The sequence below is a fragment of the Tauraco erythrolophus genome, chromosome 7, assembly GCF_009769465.1.
Source record: "Tauraco erythrolophus isolate bTauEry1 chromosome 7, bTauEry1.pri, whole genome shotgun sequence".
Lineage (NCBI taxonomy): Eukaryota > Metazoa > Chordata > Aves > Musophagiformes > Musophagidae > Tauraco > Tauraco erythrolophus.
Window position 1 is genome coordinate 24598149 of NC_141471.1, and position 20883 is coordinate 24619031.

The window sequence follows — 20883 nt, forward strand, 5'->3', positions numbered from 1 at the left end:
GAAGATCATCCATTTCTTTTTCTAAGTTATTTGAGTATCTCTATCATTAGCAGACCATTTGGGCCACTGTTATAAACCAGCGTGAGGTTATTTACTTCATTTTTAAAGAGCTTGAGCATTCTGGTCTGCTCTGAAGCCAGTTTTTTTTCCAGAATGGATTATCCATCAGATTGCTGAGGTGATGACCCACTATTTGCATGACTTTCAAACCGTATGAGACATCAGCAATAAGGGATTTGACTTTGCTCAGTCTCCTTGAAGACCAACATGAGTAAACTGCACATGTATCTACAACTTGTCATCCCATGACTGCATGGTGGGGTAATGTTCCTGTGTGCACATGACTATTATCCTAATAGAACAGGAAAAAAGGAAATGGCGAGACTGAGTGTGTAGACATAGTTGCAATACAGACAGGAACTCTTAACTGTGGTTTCATCAGGACATTAAGTAATATTGCCTACATCTACACAAAAAATCTCCTTTCACCTGAGTATTTTCCAAGTCAGCTTATGAAAAACATTTCTGGTGCCTCAAGTATGGATGCTGATGTAAACTAAAGCTTTGGAAACAGTGGCTCATATACTCAGCAGGTAGTATCTATTTTGTCATTCCACAAGTTTTATACAACTATTTAGAAAAGCACTACAACAACCAACATTAATACGTTATCTCAGCCAAGCCGTAAAAATAAGTTCAGAGCACAGAAATGTGGTGGTTTGCTCGGACTTGAGAAACTTTGTACCTGACTTCAGAATTGGCTCAGCTGGCCAGGTCTGGTGCGTTTAGTTCTCTAAAATCAATCTATACCAGTTTCAAAACCACTTCAGCTAAGCCACCTTTAAACTGTTTAAAAACTTCCGCTATGTAGACAGGCTGTAATTGCAATATAACTCAGAAGGAGATGAGGAAGATTGGGGAAAGTAAGCGCAGAGCAGCTCGAAAGAAACATATTCTCTAAGGGAGAAGTATAGGTGTCTTACACTATTTTTAATTACTAGAGCATAAAATGTCAAAGCAACAAGCTAATGTTTTTCTGTTTCTGTATTCCTCTGAATAAAAAAAATAAAGTTTTGGTTTAAAAAAACCTACTAACATGAGGCCTTAAGACCTTATATATTCTAACTTTAGCACGGAGAGTCTATTTTTACAACCACGTTAGAAATTCTGTATATAGGCCTGACTGACCTTGTAAGTATAGTGGTGCTAGCAGCTAATCATGCAATATTGTAATGCTCGGTGTAACAGTAAATGCTGATTTATTTTGATTATTGGTACAAGGACTCCTGCTCACTGCCTGTGCAGAGGCTGCATATTTTATGCTTGGAAATACCGTCCAGAACATATTCAAACTGTGAATATAGAACCCGATTTTTCTTTTCTTAAGGGTACAAATATATTACAATAGGTAGTGTTTTATAGAGAATACAATACTTATTTTTATTGTTGCATAAATGCAAAATATTTTTTTCAGAATAGCAAAGCATCACATAATTTTTAATCCGCTGGAGAAAACACTATTTACAGTATGACCAGTTCTTTCAGCAAAGCTTTTGGGGTCATATATACCAATTGGCTCCTCTGCCAGCTTCATTTTGTGCTAACATTTATCTTGGGCATTGCGGTAAAAAAAAACAAAAAAAAACAACAAAAAAAAAAAAAAAAAAAAAAAAAAAAAAAAACAAAAACACCAAAACCCCCAAAAACCCCTATCTATTTTTTCAGTCATACTAGCCCTTATTGTTAAAACATTTAGAGGCAAGGAGAATCTTATTTCACTGCTGGGGCTGGGCTACTATTAGCAAAACCAACCAATCTATACCATATTGTTGTCTTTGCTAGTTAAAAATCCTCTAAAGCTCATACCCGATGTAAGAGAAACATAAGATTTTGACAAACACCAAAATGACGCATTGCAATTGCAATTTACAACTTGTAGCTTTCAGTGTGATATTTTTGTCATGAACATTACAGGCATTGGGCTGTTGATGTGAATGAATCTGGCTTTCTTGTAGCTAAACAAAACGTTGCTTTTTATAAAATCAAATCATTGTAATTTGGGGTTCTAAATTCCTGCTCACTTTTAATAACAGCATCACAGTATCCACTTGTATGAGAGTATTTAATACAAATGCCTGTGGTTTTCAATGTTACTAACATATTGCAACATCAGTAAAGTGACTTTCAATGACAAAGACTGTTGTGTGTATTTTGTTCTCATAGGTCCTTATATTTAGCACTTCCTGGTTTATACCTCTCTAGAAAAGAGATGCTGCATGCATGGGGAAGAAAAAAAGGCTAATGGCTAATAATGGAATACAGATGTTATTTTTCAAATTCCAGGGTTGAAAATGATCCTGTGAGTTTCCCAGTCTTTGTCTTAGGGTCCTGTTCTCCAGGCAAATCTAGAATTACTGTTCCTTAGGTTTGCATGTCTGAGGGCAACCCGGGAGAATTATCTACATTCTGAACTACACCCAATTGTTTGCACAAAGGTCAAGAGCAATCACCCCACTTACTATCATATGTGATATGAAAGAAGAGAAAAGAGAAACCCTTAATTCTGAATTTGGATAACTGATTCTCTAAAGCAGGAACTTCATATTCAGATTGCTTACTGAGTCTAATCCTAACGAAGAAGCAATTTTCACATAGGTTTCAGGTGGCTTTGTTTTAGCTAGATGACAGCAAATTCTGCAGTCACTCCTTAGCAACCATATTTATTACTTTTGTTTATGTCTAAACATGGAAGATGATTTATGGAAGATGATTTATGCTCTGAATACCATGGGCTTTTGAATTGCTTATGGAGAACAAAAAACATTTCTTCATTGGGTAAGCTAGAATTTGTTCCTAGTTTTGGAGCAATTTTTTTTTCCAGTTTTCTCTGTTTTGTATTTACCAGAAGATCCCTGAAGAAAACCCTCTTGGTTCCTGCTGTTGCTCTTGCAGCATTTCACTGCTGGCTGGTGCCAAAATAATAATTCAGCCTGGGGAACTGAGAAAGACTTAGTGTTTTTGTTATTGGTCCTCTTCTATTGCACCAAACACCTGTTATGCCTCTGATTAAAAAAAAAGAGTAAACCCCTTGTCCAAAAAAAACCCAAGTATGCAGAACAAGCTGAACACATTTTTCAAGCCAAGCTTTTATTTGTAGGTGCAATTGTACTCCCACATATTATTTCATCAATAATTCTCATGGTTTCTTGCAGAACTCCACATCTGTATAGGAGTCTGGAACTTCCAAGGGAGTCTCAGATCATTTAGCAAGTTACAGTTAGCTACAAGGACGTTCTATTCATTATTGCCTGATGGTTTTTTTCATTAGTCGTTTCAGGCCTATGGTGGGCAAAGAATTGGAAGAGAAAAAGCAAAAAAACCCCATGCAGATCAAGGTAAACCAGCTTTATAAGTGAAAAAAAAAAGTGTGGGGGAAAAAATAAAGCCATGCAAAGGCAATCACTGACCACCTACCACCAGACAACCAGTGCCCAATCAGTCCCCACACAACAGCTACTTTGAAGAGGCTTACCCACCCCTGCCACGTGTTTACGCCTGAGCACGACACTGCATGGCATGGAATACCCCTTTGGTCTGTTTGGGCGAGCTGTCCCCACTGTGTTCCCTCCCAGCCTCCAGGCCACCCTCAGCCTACTCACTGGGGTCACAGCGTGACAAACAGAGAAGACCTTGATGCTGTGCACACACTGCTCAGCAACAGCTAAAACACTGGTGTGTTACCAACCCTCTTTTCATCACAGATCTAAAGCAGAGAACCCTATGGGCTGCTAGAGAGAATTAATTCTATCCCAGCCAAACCCAGTACAAGATAAGAAACACAAAAAGAGAACTAGCTTCTGAAATGAAATTGGAAGCAATATCCAAAGTATTCTGAATTTAAGTAGTACTAGTTGCTGCTTTAGGTGAACGAGCCAACTTTGAATTTATAGGCAAGAAACTAGAGACATGGATTTTACAGTATACTGAGCAAACTAGGGTATAAAAGAGTATCTTCAAACAAGATTTCTGCTTCTGTTGTTTGTCCCGTGACATACACAGATTTATATCTATATATACACACACATATATAGTTTTGCTTTCATTCCTTAGTGCACAGGCTCCTCCCCAAAAGCGCTCTAAACCACTAATATAAGAAATACACTCCTTTTAACATTCTTCCGGCATTCTTTGCATTTACAAGGCTAGCAAAAGATCATCTATCATTCCTCTGTGGTAGGTAGAAGTGACTGAAATTAACAAAAGTTTCATTAACTTATTATTTCATTGCAAAAAAGTTCAAACTACCTCCATAAAGTTATGCTGCTCCCTCTTGCCATACAATGTCAATCTTCCTCTCAAAAAAAAAAAAAATCAAGCAAAAAACCCCACCAAACAAAAACACTCTTTTTTTCCCCCAGAAAAATCTCAGGCAAGAGAGGCTTGCCTTTCTGTATCTGCTTTCATGTGAATTCTACAGCACTGGTAATTACTGCTGTGATCTGAAACAGTAATCTGGCAAGAATTTTTCAAAGTGGGGTTCGGCCCTTGCATGTCAGTTGGCATAAAGAGGCAGGAAAGGCTGCTTGTTAGGGTTTAAAGCAGAGGAGATGATAGAAACATTAATTTACATGTAACTGAAGTCTGGCAGCTTAGAAGTTCATTGTTAAAGGTAAAGTTAATGTATAAATGGACACAACATAGTTTGGTATGTTTAAAAGTGTTTATAAATAGTGACACAAGCAGACAAAAGCCCCCTATACAAACGCACATGGCTAGAAGAGTTCTCTGCTGTGTTTTGTCACATCCCTGCATATGGGAAGTTCTAACAGGTTGTCTTACACTCAGTGCACGGTGTCACAGGCTTCATCTTGACAATACCTAGCTGTCAAAACAAGCAACTTAAACTTACTGATGTTCTAACAGAACAGCGTAAAACAACCATTCCAAAAGCTCTTTCAGTTTGCACGTGTCTTATGCTGTCAAAGGCAAAAGAATATGTATCATCTTATGTCAAACACATGACACTCTTTAAAACAGAGAAGTAAGTTGTGCTCCAGGAACTAGTTAGTAAAAAGCAAACACACTACAGAAAAAACTACTATCTGCATAATTTGAATTATACTTGGTGAATTGTAAGTTTATGAAAATAAAAACATCTTTAATAGTCACAGGTTGAAAGTTAGAGACGACAGTACATGAGTAATTTGTAATCATTGTCAAAATTAAAAAAAAAAAAGCAAGTGTGTAAAGTGATACCTTCATAAAAATATCTGATTTCCAATATTGAGATACACAATCATTGGAAGATTTGGCAAAGCAAAACAGAAACTGGAATGTTGATTGGGATCATCCAACGGCTTCCTTCCTTTTGATCTAGATGCTCATAACACACTGTATGAACTGAAAAAAGAATAACCACTTATTAATGTATGGTAGAGAACAAGTTTTCACTTTTTCTTCCTAAAACACCCATTGTCACTACCCTTTTCTGTAAACAAATTCAGTCCATCAAGAACTAAGCTTTGAAACTAAGTATAAAAATTAGCTAAGAGTTAATTAACACAAAGCATCTCCTTAATAAGAACAACAAAAAAAAAAAACAGGAATACTTGAATCTAGTGTTCTCCATTTCCTGCACAGATGTGGCCAGAAAGCCAAGACCTATAAGCCTGATTGAGTGTGATTTCCGTCTGTCCCCACCGCACCTCCGCCAACTTTTCCTAGGAAAAATGCCTATCAAGCCTTAAAACAAAGAACAAAAAAGTCACAGAAAGTGATGTTAGCAAGTGATGTAGCTTTTTAGATCTTCTTGAGCCACACTAGCAAGAAGTCCAGACAAAAATGCACAACAACATTTTACAGAACTCTGTAAAATATGTGAAAACTTTTTGAGACAATACTCAACAAAACCCAGAACCTTTGTGCTCTCAGGTAACACCATAAGTGTAGGAAAGACAGGCACAAACTCAAATCACTACTGTTTTGTCTTCAGTTTTAATTTTTTCTTTAGTTTTATCCTGTAACTTTAACTGATTCCTTGAAGCTCACTTACATCGTCATACTGGAAGTTCACAAAACCCTGCTGAGATGTATCCCTTCTTCTAAAACATTCTGCAAAAATGCATTAAGAAAACAAAACAGAAAACAGTTAAGAAAAATTACAGTTAATCAATTTTTTAAAAACACACAATGCTTTCACACAATTGTCCAAGTCACATGAATGAGAACTCACACAGAACACTGCAATTCATTCTAAGACTTAATTTCCCATTCTTGATTTTCATATTTATCATATACAACCCTTTATATTCTGTTAATAAATACAGTTTCTAAATTTTGATAACACAACTCTTCTAGCCTCTAGAATAAACCCTGCATTAGTTTTAAGTCCATTTTTTCAATGGGGATTTAAAAAATCATAATCTGTAATTGTTCCAGTTCTTCCTGTAAACTCTATTGAAATAAACCTATTTTGTGGTATGTAAAGTTAAAGTTGAACTTGAGAGTAAGTGAGTAATCAGATTTTATTACATAAAAATACATTATGGGGATGATAGTAACAAGGCTACAATCAAGCATACCAGTGAGAGCTCTGAGTTTCACACAGCAGGCAATGTAATCATCAAATGTAATCTTTCCACGAGTGCTGTATCGCCTTGTGATTGCAGTCACTGCCTGTGGGCTCAGTCTAAACCCTATTTGAAAATAGAACATCTACACTGAAAAGACAGGCAAGTTAACAGAATGCAAGACATTTTAATTGGAAACACCACGTGTCAGTTACTGCGGGATGGTAACTGGGACTGGGAAATGCGGTCAGCGTCAGAAGCAAGAACATTTCATAACTTACCCATACTTGTCAAGGCTTTCTCAAGTTCTTGACGATCCACTGTACCACTTCTATCATTATCAAAACTTACGAAGTGCTGCTTCCAGCCATTGACCACAGCCCAGAGTTCTTTAAACTCATTAAATCCCAGTGTGCCAGACATATCCCTCTGATTCCAGAGCTAAGAAAAACATTTCTTAACTTCTAAAATTTAAACCCCCCTCTTTTCAATGGAAATTTGGATCTTTATAATCTGTAGTTAAAAACTCTTGCTTGAAGGTCAGTATTAGCCATATTTTACTATCATTAATTTTTCTGGTAGAAAACAAACTAGAGCATCCCACAGCACAGAGATAATACTATCAACCAAAATCAAAGGTCAGAAAACTTGCTCTCCCCACTTCTCAGTGAAACCTGATAAAACTATTTGCTCTTTGTGAATTTAACTTAGTTCACATGCTTCTCCTTTACCTGCCACAGTTTGTTACCAATAAAATACATACTTAAATAAAAACAGATGCCAAATGAAGAATGACTTTAAGTTAGAATAATATCAGTTCTCTCGCATTCTAAGCAGTTTGTTCAAGGTGAGCTAACAGCCCTTCCGGTTTCATTTCTGTTTTTTTTCTTTTAAAACAGCAAAACATTTGAACACGACAATTTAAGTCTTGACAAAAAAGCTCTAAAGATTCCAGCCTTGTGCAGTATGCTTAAGACTTCCACAGGTCCTACTGCTGAATGCCATATACCATCCCCTTAGATACTCAAACCTGATTCATTCAAGGAATAGGATTTAGGGGGACTCAGATTGTATTCAGGCTGCGTAGTACAAATGTTTAATTCATTAGGAAGGACTAGAATGTTGTCCAATTTGAAAAGCACAAGTGATTAGCACAAAACTCTATTCTGGGCTGCAAGACCTGACTCTTCACACATTCAGCGGAGAATCAGTCCCCCAGGCTTACAGCGATACCACTCGCTGTAAGAAGATCGGCCACTGAGAGCCTCATTTATTATAGATTCATAGATTTCTAGGTTGGAAAAGACCTTAGAGATCATCGAGTCCAACCATCCCTAATCCCCATTAAACCATATCGCTAAGTAGATCATCCACCCTATTCTTAAACACATCCAGGGATGGGGACTCAACCACCTCCCTGGGCAGCCTATTCCAGTGGCTGACAACCCTTTCAGAGAAGAAATACTTCCTAACATCCAACCTGAATCTCCCCTGACTAAGCTTATACCCATTTCCTCTTGTTCTATCACCCAACACTAATGTAAAGAGCCCTTCCCCCACCTCCCCACCATCTTTTCTCAAGTATTTGTAGGCTGTAATCAGGTCTCCTCTCAGCCTCCTCTTCTCCAGGCTAAACAGCCCCAACTCCCTCAGCCGCTCCTCATAAGTTTTATTTTCCAGCCCCTTGACCAGTTTAGTTGCCCTTCTTTGGACTCGCTCCAGGAGCTCAATATCTCTCTTAAAGCGAGGGGCCCAAAACTGGACACAATATTCCAGGTGCGGCCTCACCAGTGCCAAGTACAGGGGCAGGATCACTTCCCTGTTCCTGCTGGTTACACTATTCTTGATACACACCAGTATCCCATTGGCCTTTTTGGCCAATTAGAATTATTATTCCATCCTGTAAAGTGAATAAGAACAGAATTTTGTAGTTCCCCAATCATAATACTTCTCAAGTAAGGGCAGAATGGGAATCACAAAGCATTTCCCAAATTTTCGGCACCCTCTCACCTTTGCTTACGTAACGCAAAAATGTTTACATTTCACAGTAAAGGATACATCCAGCATTGAGATCATGAGCCTGCAAGTCTCTAAGTTGAAAGCTGTTTAAATAAGAAAAAGGAAAAATAAGTTACATTAAAAGAATGATTTTCAGTTTTGTTTGTCTAAATGTAACATTTTAAATTGTGTTTTATTATATACTGATAATATATTACAATGTAATATTATATAATTGCTTCCACTGTGTACAGCCATCCCATATTTTGATCCAAATAAGAGCTTTTAACCATTACTTGTTAGAAAAACTGACAGCAGAGATCTGGAGGTAATTCAGGTTATATTTAAAATTAATTTACTCTTATCTCAATTCATAAAAGTTTTGGGTTTCAGTCAAAGTAGTCATTTATATGTCACCATAGACACCACTTGAGGAAGCCAGTTTTACTCACAGAAGCTCAATTTTGTAAACTGAACACTAGGTATCCCAACAGAAGAGTCCTGCCACAGAATTTTCAGGTCAATATCAAAGCAAAACACCTTTTTAAGAATTAGCTATCCATTACAAAACAAAACAAAACACAACACTTCTCCAACTCCACTGCTCAGCAGTGGGGAACTAAGGAGGCTGAGAAGGTAAGTCTTATATGCACAGAACTTCATACAGAGAATTTATGTTTCAAAGTAGTCCATATGGGAAAGAAGCCCTTCCACCATGCAAATGAAAAAAACCACCCCAACCACAAGCATTTTCTAGTATATAGTGTAAGAATTAGTATGCTTTAGGGTTAAGGGTTTGGGGTTTTTTTTTGTTTATTTAAACCATTAACTTACGTTTATATGCTCCTGCAATCCCTGACTGGGTCAGACATCTCTGTAGCTCATCAGCATCTATTTGTCCATCCTTTCAATAACAGAAGACGTATCAGCTATTGGTTTAATTCCCTCTCCCAGGCTGGTTATTCCCAGTACCCATTCCCTTTTCAGTGGCATTAAATTAGTTACGCCTTCAAAAACCAACTGATGACCTGTCTGCTATATGACAGAAACTGCGTTTTGTAATCCATATCTGTAATGCTGTTTCTTTAGTTGCTGTTTTTGCAACATGCATTACCTTTCCCATCAAGTGATGCACTAAAAAACGAACAGGATTGGCAGGTTTGCTCTAAACTTAACTTTAAAAAAACCAGAACAAACCTACATCAAATACTGGTAGCATATACTTGAGAGCCAGCTGCATAGAATCCAAGGCGCAAAATCCCGACAGCTTTCCTTAAAGTACTAGTTTTAACTTAGTGGGTGTTGTAGTCACTTTAGATGACATGTTTTATCTCACTTCTACAGTAGGAAACCTAGAACCTAGATCATACATACCCTCTTCTCAGGACAGCCTTAAGATTTACAAATCTAAACCATCATTTTTTGGGGGCAATAGTTGTTAGCAGAACAATCAAAAGCAGAAAGCAAAGATCTTTGAAGGGGAAAAAAAAAAAAACAAACAAAACCCACAGAAAAGATACCTATCTGCCTGGTTTGGAAAATGACTCACTTCCAACACATCCTGCTCAGGGCCAAATAGAGAAAGCAACTGCCAATTCATGGAAAGCAATGAGCCGTCAAAAGTGGAGCTGGAATTCTAGGGCACATTCCTCACACACCCAATATGAACTTCAGTTCACAGAAGAGTTTGAGCATAATTTAACCTCATTCGAGGATGGAACATTATATCTGTAGATACAAAAAATGATATGACTTTTGTAAAGTATTAAATAGGGAAGAGAGAGTTGCTTTGAAACAAATTTATTTACTGTAGCATTTTCTTAATGTTTTTAAATCCAGTAAGCATTTTTTTTTTGTTCTTTTCTTAAGAACAGATATATGCTACTAAACGGCATGGTGAAAATGGCACAGCCAGGTAACTTTCAGAAATGAAGTATCGTTACTTGCAGGACAAATAGTAATTAATATGTTAAATGATATTTGACAAGGTCTGAAAAAAGATCAACAACGTTTTGATTCTATGTAAAACTGATGGCAGCTAAACTCAAAATTACTTCCAATCTACTCCATCAGTCTAACTATACAGATGTATTTAAAACTTTACATTCACAGGAAAATTAAAAAACCAAAATGAAAATAAAATATTTGAAATAGCCATGCATATTAAGCAGCAAATCTCTTCAAAGCCCTTGTGCCTCCTGAAACAAAGGCAGGATCTGCATAACTTTAAAACAGGCACAAGACAGAAGAGTATGATTTGTAATCATGACTAACACTAGCAAAGAAATACTTGGCTTTTTTTAAAAAAATTAAGCAGAACTTAAGCAGTTAAACTAGACAAAGCTCTGCTCTGCGAACAGACTAAAATAGAAAATTATTACTTCCTATAAAGTCCGACTCAATTAATTTAATAAAGATTTGAAATAATTCTTTCGACTTTCTTCTGTAAACAAAGGAAACCAATTCCTCAAATCTAAGACAAGATCTCTGTTGTAAACCACTTCAAAGAGAGTTCAGAGATAACATTATATATCATGTAGGCACAAAACCAACAGAGAAAAGCAAATCACAGCCAAAAAAAAACCTTACTAATTCTACAATAATTACTCACAGAAAACTGTGAGATGTGACTTACAGACTTGCACAGGTGGCTGTAAGAGCAACCAGTAACTTCTCTGTTCTGTTTCACTGTCTCCTTACAGGGATTTTTACTTCTGCACAGCCACTGGTCTCTGAAACTGATTCTTCCAATTCCAAGGATAACATTTCAAAAGCTACCCAGTTTATTTCAATAAGGAACGATTTCTACAAATAAGAAGTATTTAAGACTACTAACTTCAATACTCTGAGGTGTTAACTTGGTCCTACCCATGAGCTCGATGGTTCCGCAGCTTTCACTAACCATGCCTCACTTGAGAAGCCTGAGGATGGTCTATGGTTTGCTGAGGTTCAGCTCCTGCCACCTCCTCTCCACAGCGCTGCATACTGTTGCGGTTACCTCCCTTTCTCTTTACAGGAGGAGCTTACTCATTTTCCCAACATCAGTTACCGGCTCCACTGCTGAGTCCTGGCACACATCCAGGTGGCACCCAGATGCAGAGGTGTCTCAGCTGGCAGGCAAACTGTCAGCACATCCAGCAGAATTTAGCTCGGGCTCCACCTTAACAGAGAGGCCTGCCATAGGTCATTCCAGTGGTGCTCTTTACTGCAAAAATACACAGTCTACATATTTTCATAAGCAATCTTAAAGAAGTAATATATAGACTGTAAGATGCATTATTAATTCAAAAGAAAAATGTAGAGAAAAAAATAACCCAAATGACAGTCTTAAACTGGGAATTTAAACATCAGCTAATATTGCTGAATTCAAACTTTCATGCTATGTTTATGCCCACCTGTGGATAACAGACCCAGGAGCAGAGTTTTAGATTTGCACACCCCCTAGAAGTGTCCAATAAACAGCTATGCATATGGCCAACAAAGAACTTCAGCTCAATAAACCTAACTTACTTGCTCCTACACTTTGTAATGTAATTCAAGAACTACTTATTTCTAGTAACATCCATAATCATACAAAACCAATACATGCCACTAAATTACAGGAAATTAAAAATGCAGTGCAGAATGACAGGAAGATAAAAAGAAAGGCCTAAATCAAAGTTGTGAATGCCTTTTCCTCTAAAACAATAATCACTCTATCCTACCAGCAAACCCAGATATTGGCACAATTTAAGACTGCTTTTCCATTTGTGATTCTATTAGGATCAAGTAACAATCTCTTTCTTATTAGCATTTCCTGCTCTAGCCAGGCTGCCTCCACAGCCCATGCTTCCCATCGTTTTGCGCTTCCTTCTCTTGCAGCTGACAGCATTCCCCAACCCAGAGCTAAGCCACAATTCAGTTATGACATTTCATGTAGTCCCTGTGCATACTTATATAGGAAATAAACCACATATATGCATATATGTGTGCATATCTATGTGTGCATTCACACACACATACACACACTACACAGTAACTAACAGCATTACACAATCTGCAGTTATTGTGTGTATACAATATATATATGGCATGGCTAGACAACTAAATACAGCAGACAAGCTAAATAAAACCATTGGTTTTTTTTCTTAAAAACTTGAAAGTTTTCCTCACTGCAAATATTAGGCATTCCTCTTTCCAAAAGCTAATGTAGGGATTATTCCCCAGAAAAAAAACCAAAACAAAACAACAAACAAACAAGTAATAAATAACATTTTATAAGTTTACCTGCCCTGCTACTGCAGCAAAATAACCGTACAAAGGATCCTCAGCTTGTCCAGGGAATGCTGGTCCTCCTGGAGCTCCTCCATACTTTAGAAATCAAGAAAAGTAATTTAAAATTAATGATTACGGTAACTGTTAAGAAACTGCAGTGTTTGTACTTAAGAATCAACTCGTTTTTATATGCACACCATGCAAAACAAGTCAAACCAAACAAAAATAGAAATTTCTTAAAAAAAACCCATAATCTTGGTATCGATATCCTCATTTGTTATAATTTAAGAAGATTAGTGTAAAATCTTACACAGAAGCAATCTACTGATCTGATACAATATGGTGTATCTCATCAAGGTTGAATTTTATCTACCACTAGCAGAAAATGGGGTACTGAAGATAAGACTACTAAGGCACTGCAGATTTTTCTCTCCACTTCAGAAAGGTTGAGCATGACAGATCTCTAGGGAAAATACTGGGAGGAATATGCATTAAGCACGGAAATTTTTAAATAAAACTGATTCTTAACTGAAAATCATGGAATGATATAAGTTAACTCATCTTTTGCCAAGACAAGAGTATGTCCTTTTTGAAGATGGCCAGAGTCTGACAGGTTCACCTTGCTCTTCGAAGCCACTTAAAATTTATTTATCAGCCCCGCGAAGCGAAGACAGCTTTACCCCAGGTGTCAGGCACAGGATCTCGCTCGGGGAGCGACTCTAGCCCCCCGGCAGCACCAGCCGGGCTTGTGCCGCCCCTTTTCCCTCTCTCCCGGGGCAGAGTCCCGAGGCGCCCCGGGGCCGGCTCCAGCAGCATCTCCCGCGGGGCCCTGCGGGCAGGCCGACGGGAGGACCAGGCAGAGCCTCGCCCAACGCGGCCCCCTGGCCCCGGTGAAGCGTCCCCCGCCTGAGAGAACCCATGAAGCCACCCCTGCCTGCGCCGCGGGGGCGAGAGCCGCGTCCCCCCAACCCTGCCGGCCGCCCCGCGGCCGCGCACGGCCACAGCGGGCCGGCGGGAGGGCCGAGGCCGGCTCCCCTCACACCGCGGGCGGGACGGCCCGGAGGGCGCTTCGGGTCTCTGGCAGCGCGCAGGCCGAGGAGCAGGAAGGCAGGGAAGGGGCTGCCTCGCCTCAGGCGCCATCGCCTCCGCCTCGGCCAGGCTGCCCCGCCGCCGTGGCGACCCTAAGCCCAGGCTCAGCGCGGCCGCGCCCGCCAGCCGCCGCCGCCGAAGCCCAGCCCGGAGCTCAGCCCGCCGCCAGCCCCCGCTCACCCCGCCCTGGTAGAAACCGCCGCCGGGCGCCGGCTGCCCGGGAAACGCCATCTTCTGCTGACACCTGCCCTTGCCAGGCCGGCCTCGCCCGGGCGCAACCACCCGGGCAGGAAGAGGCGACCGAGACGGGCCGCGGCGTCTGGAAAAGGCCGGAGCTGGAAGCTCTGCCACCCGTGTGGGGCATGGGGCCGCCTGCAGTCACGGAGGCAGCCGGGCACTGCAAGACAGAGCCACCGGGAGCTGAGGGATCGGCCCCTCCGCTCGCCCCCCCCCCATCGGGGTGGTACAGGCCACCGGCCCGGGGGCGGCTTTTCCTCCTCGCAGTAGCTGGGCGGTGCGGTGTTGCCTCAGGGCCCGCCCGTACCGGAGCGGCGGGGCGGTCCCTTCCTCTGCGTTTTCCGTCGCTGCCGGTGTTGGCGGAACTCCGGCGAACAGTGCTATGGGCGCTGAAGGCTGCGGTGCGAGGCGCGGGGCTGGCGGAGGCGAAGGGGAGCAGTCGGGCTCGCCGGCGGGGTGCCCCCGCCAGCGGCTCAGACCCGCCCGGCAGGCAGCGCCGGCGGTGACCGCCTCACAGCCGCACCCCCGAGCGAGCACCGCGGGAGGCCCGGGGCTTCGTCCCAGGCTCCGGCCGGCAGCGGCGGGGCCCCAGGCACAGCCTGGGGGCTGCTGCGCTGTGGGAGTGCTCAGCTGTGCCGCTCTGGTGTCACCAAGGCGTTTGGAAAGTGCCGAAGGTGTTCGCCGGTGAATCGCCTGCTTTGATGTCAAATTATTTTTACATCGCCCATCTGCGATTTACAAAACGGCCCTAAAGCCCAGAGACTCAGTAGTTTGTGCCTACGTATTCACCTGCACCACAGAATGTATCATGTTAAATGTGTCCACCTCCTTTTTGATGCTGTAGCTTTCTCTTTGGAGTCTCAACACCTATTGCTGGTCCCAAAGACAGAGAAAACGGATAAGCTGTACAATTTTCCTTTGGGTCTGTAGGTCAAAACTCTTCTGGAGCAGGAATGAGGGGAATGCCAGTGTCCTACTGGAGCTACAAAGCCCTCTGGTGCTGGGTTCCACCAGCAGTTCTTGGCCTGAGGCTGCTCTGGCAATTAGCTGGAGGAGTCTCAGCTTTGACTCAGCAGCCTCCTCCAAGCTGGAGGAACTCCGATACAACCCATGTTTTAGTCCTTTCGACTCTTTGTTCGCTCCGGTATCCCAGGAAGCAGTGACAGCTCAAACGGCCACAGCTTGGTCTGAGCTGGACTGTTTACTTGCAAAGTATCAGAACTTCCTGATATAGAGAGGTATTTCATTAAGTTGCAAGAGGATGAGAAATTATTTGCTAAAGTCTGTATGAGTGAAACAAATCTACTGATGAAGGCTTTGCAGAGTAAATGGCCTACTGTCAGAAATCTAAAAGCATAGCATTTTATTTTCTGTTTGTTAGCATTATTTCTGAAGAACTTTATTAGATTTGTGTAGGACCTTATTAATTTAATCACCCTAATTTGTGGTAAACTTTTCAAGTGAGTCACCCTTCTCAGCTTCTAAGTCATCCAGTAAACATGGCTTTCTGACAATATCTATATAACATACATTTTGATTATTTCAGCACTAATTGCACTGATACTGTTAATAGTTGCCAGTAACATGAAAACAAGCACTGTGGAGTTCTGTGAAATTTAATATTCAGTAGGGTTGCCAAATGAAAGAATCAAATCGTTATTTAATACCTTTGTCACACAGGACAGCATATACAAAGCCCATATTTTCAGGGCAGCTGAGAAACAAAGTAGTGAATCTGGCTAGCTTTTGGCTTAAGAAATGCCTATCTCACAAGAGTATTTGAATAAAATACTGTTGATATCAAACTGTGCAGTGGTCAAATAGTTCTATTTACCAGACTTAATCTATGTGCAGTATAGGTTATTGGAGACACTGTGTTATACGCTGATAAGCAAAATGTCAAATAGTATATATGCCTGGCCAATAGCTTAAAGATAATAGGAAGGAATTTTTAACTGCATTAGTAAGAAAAAACCAGATAAGATGCAGACCGGTTGGTAAATAAAGATACTGAAACTGTACAATTGTAGCTGTATAGAAAAGGTAGATGTATTTCATTAGTTTGGGTTTTTTTTTTTGTACTTGAACTCAGCATAAATACCTAGACATCCTCCGTTTGCAGTGCTTCTGCTGAGACTACCGGTAATGAACGCTGCACTCAGTAGTTACAATTTGCAAGATTATTTAAATTAAACCACACAGAAGCAAAAGAACTAGGAGACATGTAAGAAAGTGATATATTTCATGTGGTTTGTTGGGTAGGCATTTGGTTTGCACTGGTGCATTTGTTTATTCAGTACTTATCTGAGGAAAAGGAAGGCTGCAAAGGAAGGCTGTTCGAGGAAATTAATGAGTATGTATCTGCCTTCTGAAGGGCTACTGAGCTGTGGTAACCTTTTCAGTCACATTAAGATCATCGCAGTAGAAATACACCAGTAAGAAATCTGTATAGAATAAGCGGCTGCTGACTTTGCAGATCTCAAAGAACATGTAGTCCCTCTAGTGGGAAGACTGAAGTCAAGCTACACAGAATGCCAGTACTATTGCTTTTTTTGTTTGAGATAATTCAGTGTATTTTCCTAAGAGAAGATCTAAGTAAAATAATTTGATTTAGAAAATGAAAATTTTATGTGCAGTTTGCATTCCATAGCTTTTGCTGGATTCTTCGTAAGATGATGTTAAGAAGGAATTCAAAACGGAGATACAGTAATATAGCGTTACTGCCTTAAAATCTGATCACAGGTCACATTCATTGTATGTACCACACTTTCTCACCAGTGAGCAAAGGCTACCATAAACCCACTACATATCACACACTTTCTTCTTGCCTGTCTTCCCTCCCTCTGCCCCACTAAGTCTGGGTACGTTTAACTCTGACATAATCTTGCACATGGTGTGGGAATTCAGCCCCCCTGAACAGAAAGCCTTGAGCCACACCGTGCTGCCAGTTACGTTCCCATCTGGTGTAGTGGCTGGGAGCTCGGTGGTGGCGTGCTGAGGTGTCACGCTTCCCTGGCAAGCCGAATGTGAAATTTGTCCTTTCCAGAACTGCAATAAAAGAAGCTAGGGAGGAGACAGGGAGTTAAAAGTGTGAAGTTGGAATCAGCACGTCTGAAGGGATAAAAACTTGAGAATAAATATATTAAGAAGGGACAAAAAATAATCTCCTTATTCTTTTAATTGTCATAAATTGAGAAGAGACATAAATTCTAACAGTGGAAAGATAAATATAGTACAGACAGAAGTCTTTAATATAATGTGTCACTTGGTGCCCAGAATGAATAGTGCTCCACTATTTTTCTGCTTTTCCTTCTCGTTGACACCACTCTTTTTCTATTTACGGCACATTATTTATACTCAGCTCTTCAGCCAGTTATTTTGTACAAGGATTTTCTGTAATAGCCAAGTTTTATGTTGGAATCATCAAATAATGTAATTGCAATGATAGGGGACAGGGGGAAGACATTTCTGTCACTTTATAGGTAAAGAGAGTCTGGAGATTAAAATTTTCTGTAAATTTTGGTTGTCCTGTTTGAACTACCTCAATTTTCTGCAACCCTATATGACTTCCAGATTTACTTTTCCCTCCCAGCTCCAACCTCTTTAATAGATGGTTCAGTGGTGACCAACTTCCTTACCCCATACTTCTTCCCTTCTTTGTCTCTTCTGTGTTCAGAATTGTGGGAATTCTTTGTCACTCACTGGACATCAGCAAGAGTATCACTGAAGACCTAAGACAAAATAACCTTAATTGTGGATGGTGCAGCTAATGAGGTTTTGATATTGAGATTTTCGAGGCACACAATCAGCTTCTATTCAATGCAGTACAATAACACAACTTACCACGTCCGTTTCATTGTAAACATAGCAGTTTGTGCATTCCCCAGGCATGAGATCTTTACAGAATTAAAGCTAAAATGTAGTTTTCAACATTTATTTCTAAGATCTTGCAGCTTGCAGTCAGATTGTTCCCAAGATAGTCTATAACTGAAGTTATAATTACATTATAAAGCTCTCTGAAGGTAACAGCGGTACATGTCTGTGACCTGGAATAGACACTTACAATTCTGCTTGCTTTGCGTATCGCCTTACAACTGATCTTTATTCCTTTACCATGTACCTTGTTTCAAAACCTTCAGCACTGAAAACTTGGATAATTTAAAACAGATTGATGCGAACTAGAGCAAGTCATACAAGCTCCTTTAATCCTTTGATTGAAAAACATGGGGTCAGATCCAGATCTGCTCTGTTTTCACCAGAGAGAAGCTGGAGTATGAAAATGAACTGTATATAAATGATAGCAGCACAGAACAAGTTCAGCAATAAGGCATCTAATTCCCTCTGTACAGAACTTTTTGCAACCACGTGTGTCAGTATATATGTTCTGATATAAATCAGAATATATATTATTGTACTTTACCTCCCGATAGAGTAGGACTCTCCTGTCCTGGCTGGAAGATAGCATTAGCTTGTAAAACTCCTGGGTGCAGATGGAACGAAAGTGCTCTGAAGCCTGATTCTTCTGAAGCAGTGTCATGGGTATCCAGCTACATGAGGATATTCCTGGTTCCACTTCCTGTTTTCTGAAGGATTTCATTAAAAACCTGTGGCTAACTAATGAAAAAATGGACAAATAGTCCAGGAGGCCAAGCCTGAAATGCATAATCTGTGGGCTAAAGAAAAAGATCCTACTTGTTTGTTCTCTTGATTAAATTTTCAGTTGCACAGCGACTTGGTTTTAATATGTGAGCTGACGCATGTTGTTTTACAAAATTCCCTTGAGCTAGGAATTTAAAGGATGGCTTATTCTTAGGCAGCCTAAAACTCATTTCCGCCACTTTGTGAGTGAAACCTCTAAGCATTAGGGGTTAGTTATGCATTAGTTATGCAAAAAAAAAAAAGGCATTGTGCTGTTCTCACCACCATGTTTTGCAGTGAACTCAGTTCTGCCAAGTGATCCAGTCGGAGGATTTAAGAATTGTGCTCTGCTTGAGTACCAGAACGGCGGTGGGTGGGAAATAAGCTCATAGGTGGTTAGTCAGTCAAGGTCAGCCCTTCTGGGCAGAAACCCAGTTGTTTCACGTGTCCAGATTCTGTGATTTCAGCCATTAGGTGCCTGATGTCCATTTGGGCTCTCATCTTCCCCCCCTAGGTTTCTTGAGAATCTAGGCAGGTAGTGTTTATTCTCTCCAAGTCTAGTGCTTGAACAGAGTTGACACCACTGCAGCACTACCAGAATTCATCTTCTTTGCTGATCTGTAATTTCCACAATCAATGAGAATGGCAGAATTACTGGGGGAAATGTCTTGGGGTGGTTTGCATGTCACTCACATAGTGGAAGTGATACGCAAATAAATGACTTCAGGAAAAGAAAGTTTATTTTTTATTTGCTTGCTTGTTTAAGTGTCCCATTACCACAAATGATGCAATGGAGTTTCTTGCATTTGGGGAAATCACAAGTTTCAACATGCCTGGAATGAAAGAGGTGTGCTGCACCCCGTGGAGAAAAATCACTTTCCTCATCTTGATGCCTCCTCTTGGTGCCTGTTTTGGTTACTGTTTCTGTTACTACGCAAGGTGTGTGTTGAAAATTCCTCAAATATTGCAACAGACATCCGCGAGCAGCCAGCATGAGATGTATTTGCAGTCGCCGTCACAAAATTTTATCATACTTAAATGTGCTCTTAAAGCAATACCAGTGAACACGAAATTTCTTTCTCTGGCTCTGGCGTTTGTAAGAATTTTTTCTCACATGTAATAGTCCATGCTGTTTTCCTTGTTCCTCGTATTAGGTTTGTTTTTGTTGTTGGTGGTGGTTTTTGGTTTTTTTTTTGGCTTCTTTGTTTCATTTCTTATGACCTTTCCGGTTTGCTAAGGATTGAATCAGCCTATTGCAGTCCCAAAAAGTGCCCACCAGATGTCACACTGGTACTTCTAACAGGAGCACATCAGCCCATGCTTAATGACTCTCTAAGCTATATCCCGGTTTTTACCATGTACAAATACAAGCTCAGCCAAAGGTAGAAACGGAACCCAACTAGGCAGGCCTAAGGTACCTGCTGCGGGAGCAGCTTCTTGGGTCTCAGTGCTGAGCTCTAATAGCAACTGTAATATTCCTGAGCCATTCTTTGTGCCAAACTCTCTTTTAAAATATCTAACAGTGCTTTAGGAGTTTATATATAAGTTTTTCTATTGGAAATAACTTGGCATAGGTTCATGCATACAGTTTTGGAAAACCACTCTGAAGTTTTTGCCTAGTATCTAAATGGGTATGATAATTCTGAATAACTAGATTGATTAAGCAGTGTAATTTCTAAAATTAACTATACATCTGCCACTTAAAGTATTCAATTTTGCCATATTTTATATGAACTAGATCATAGGGAACATTCGTCCTCCCTCTGTTGAGGGTAAGAATCTTTTAGTCCAACTAGAAAGAGTGAACACTATCTACAAATGAGGTCATGATTAGTCAAGTAAAGTCAGAAGTCATTAGCCAGCTAAGTGTAATAATGTATCAAAACATAGTCATATTTGATGCCTCGAGCTTCAGGAAATGGTACTATGGCTATCAGAGCAGCTGATGCTATACAGATTGTTCTTATTTGTCAGATGTCTTGTACTTTTTTTGTTGTTGTCATATTGGTACTTCTTTCTTGTTCAGTTCTTTTGTAGCTGGATCCTTTCATACGTTGGTAATATGTACATTATAGGTGATTCTTCCTTATTCTTTCAG

General features: G+C 40.3%; 1 protein-coding gene across 1 annotated transcript; it reads right to left on the reverse strand.

The window, feature by feature from the left end:
* Positions 1 to 4036: 4036 nt before the first annotated feature.
* Positions 4037 to 14165, reverse strand: SRI (sorcin). The gene is made up of 8 exons (XM_086614858.1): positions 14091 to 14165; positions 12834 to 12917; positions 9402 to 9471; positions 8628 to 8671; positions 6851 to 6998; positions 6582 to 6695; positions 6053 to 6111; positions 4037 to 5400 (listed from the first exon to the last, which is right to left on the reverse strand). Exons 1-8 carry the CDS (start codon positions 14139 to 14141, stop codon positions 5374 to 5376), a joined length of 597 nt encoding a protein of 198 aa, XP_086470984.1. The 5' UTR covers positions 14142 to 14165; the 3' UTR covers positions 4037 to 5373.
* Between the last annotated feature and the right edge of the window lie 6718 nt (positions 14166 to 20883).

Excerpts from the sequence above, each read along its gene's own strand:
- SRI (XM_086614858.1), bottom strand. The coding sequence starts at position 14,141 with ATGGCGTTTCCCGGGCAGCCGGCGCCCGGCGGCGGTTTCTACCAGGGC. Across the intron at positions 8,672-9,401 it reads GATTGCAGGAGCATATAAAC|CTTTCAACTTAGAGACTTGC; the intron begins GTAAGTTAATGG and ends TTATTTAAACAG. Across the intron at positions 6,999-8,627 it reads TCATGATCTCAATGCTGGAT|AGGGATATGTCTGGCACACT; the intron begins GTATCCTTTACT and ends CTCTGGAATCAG.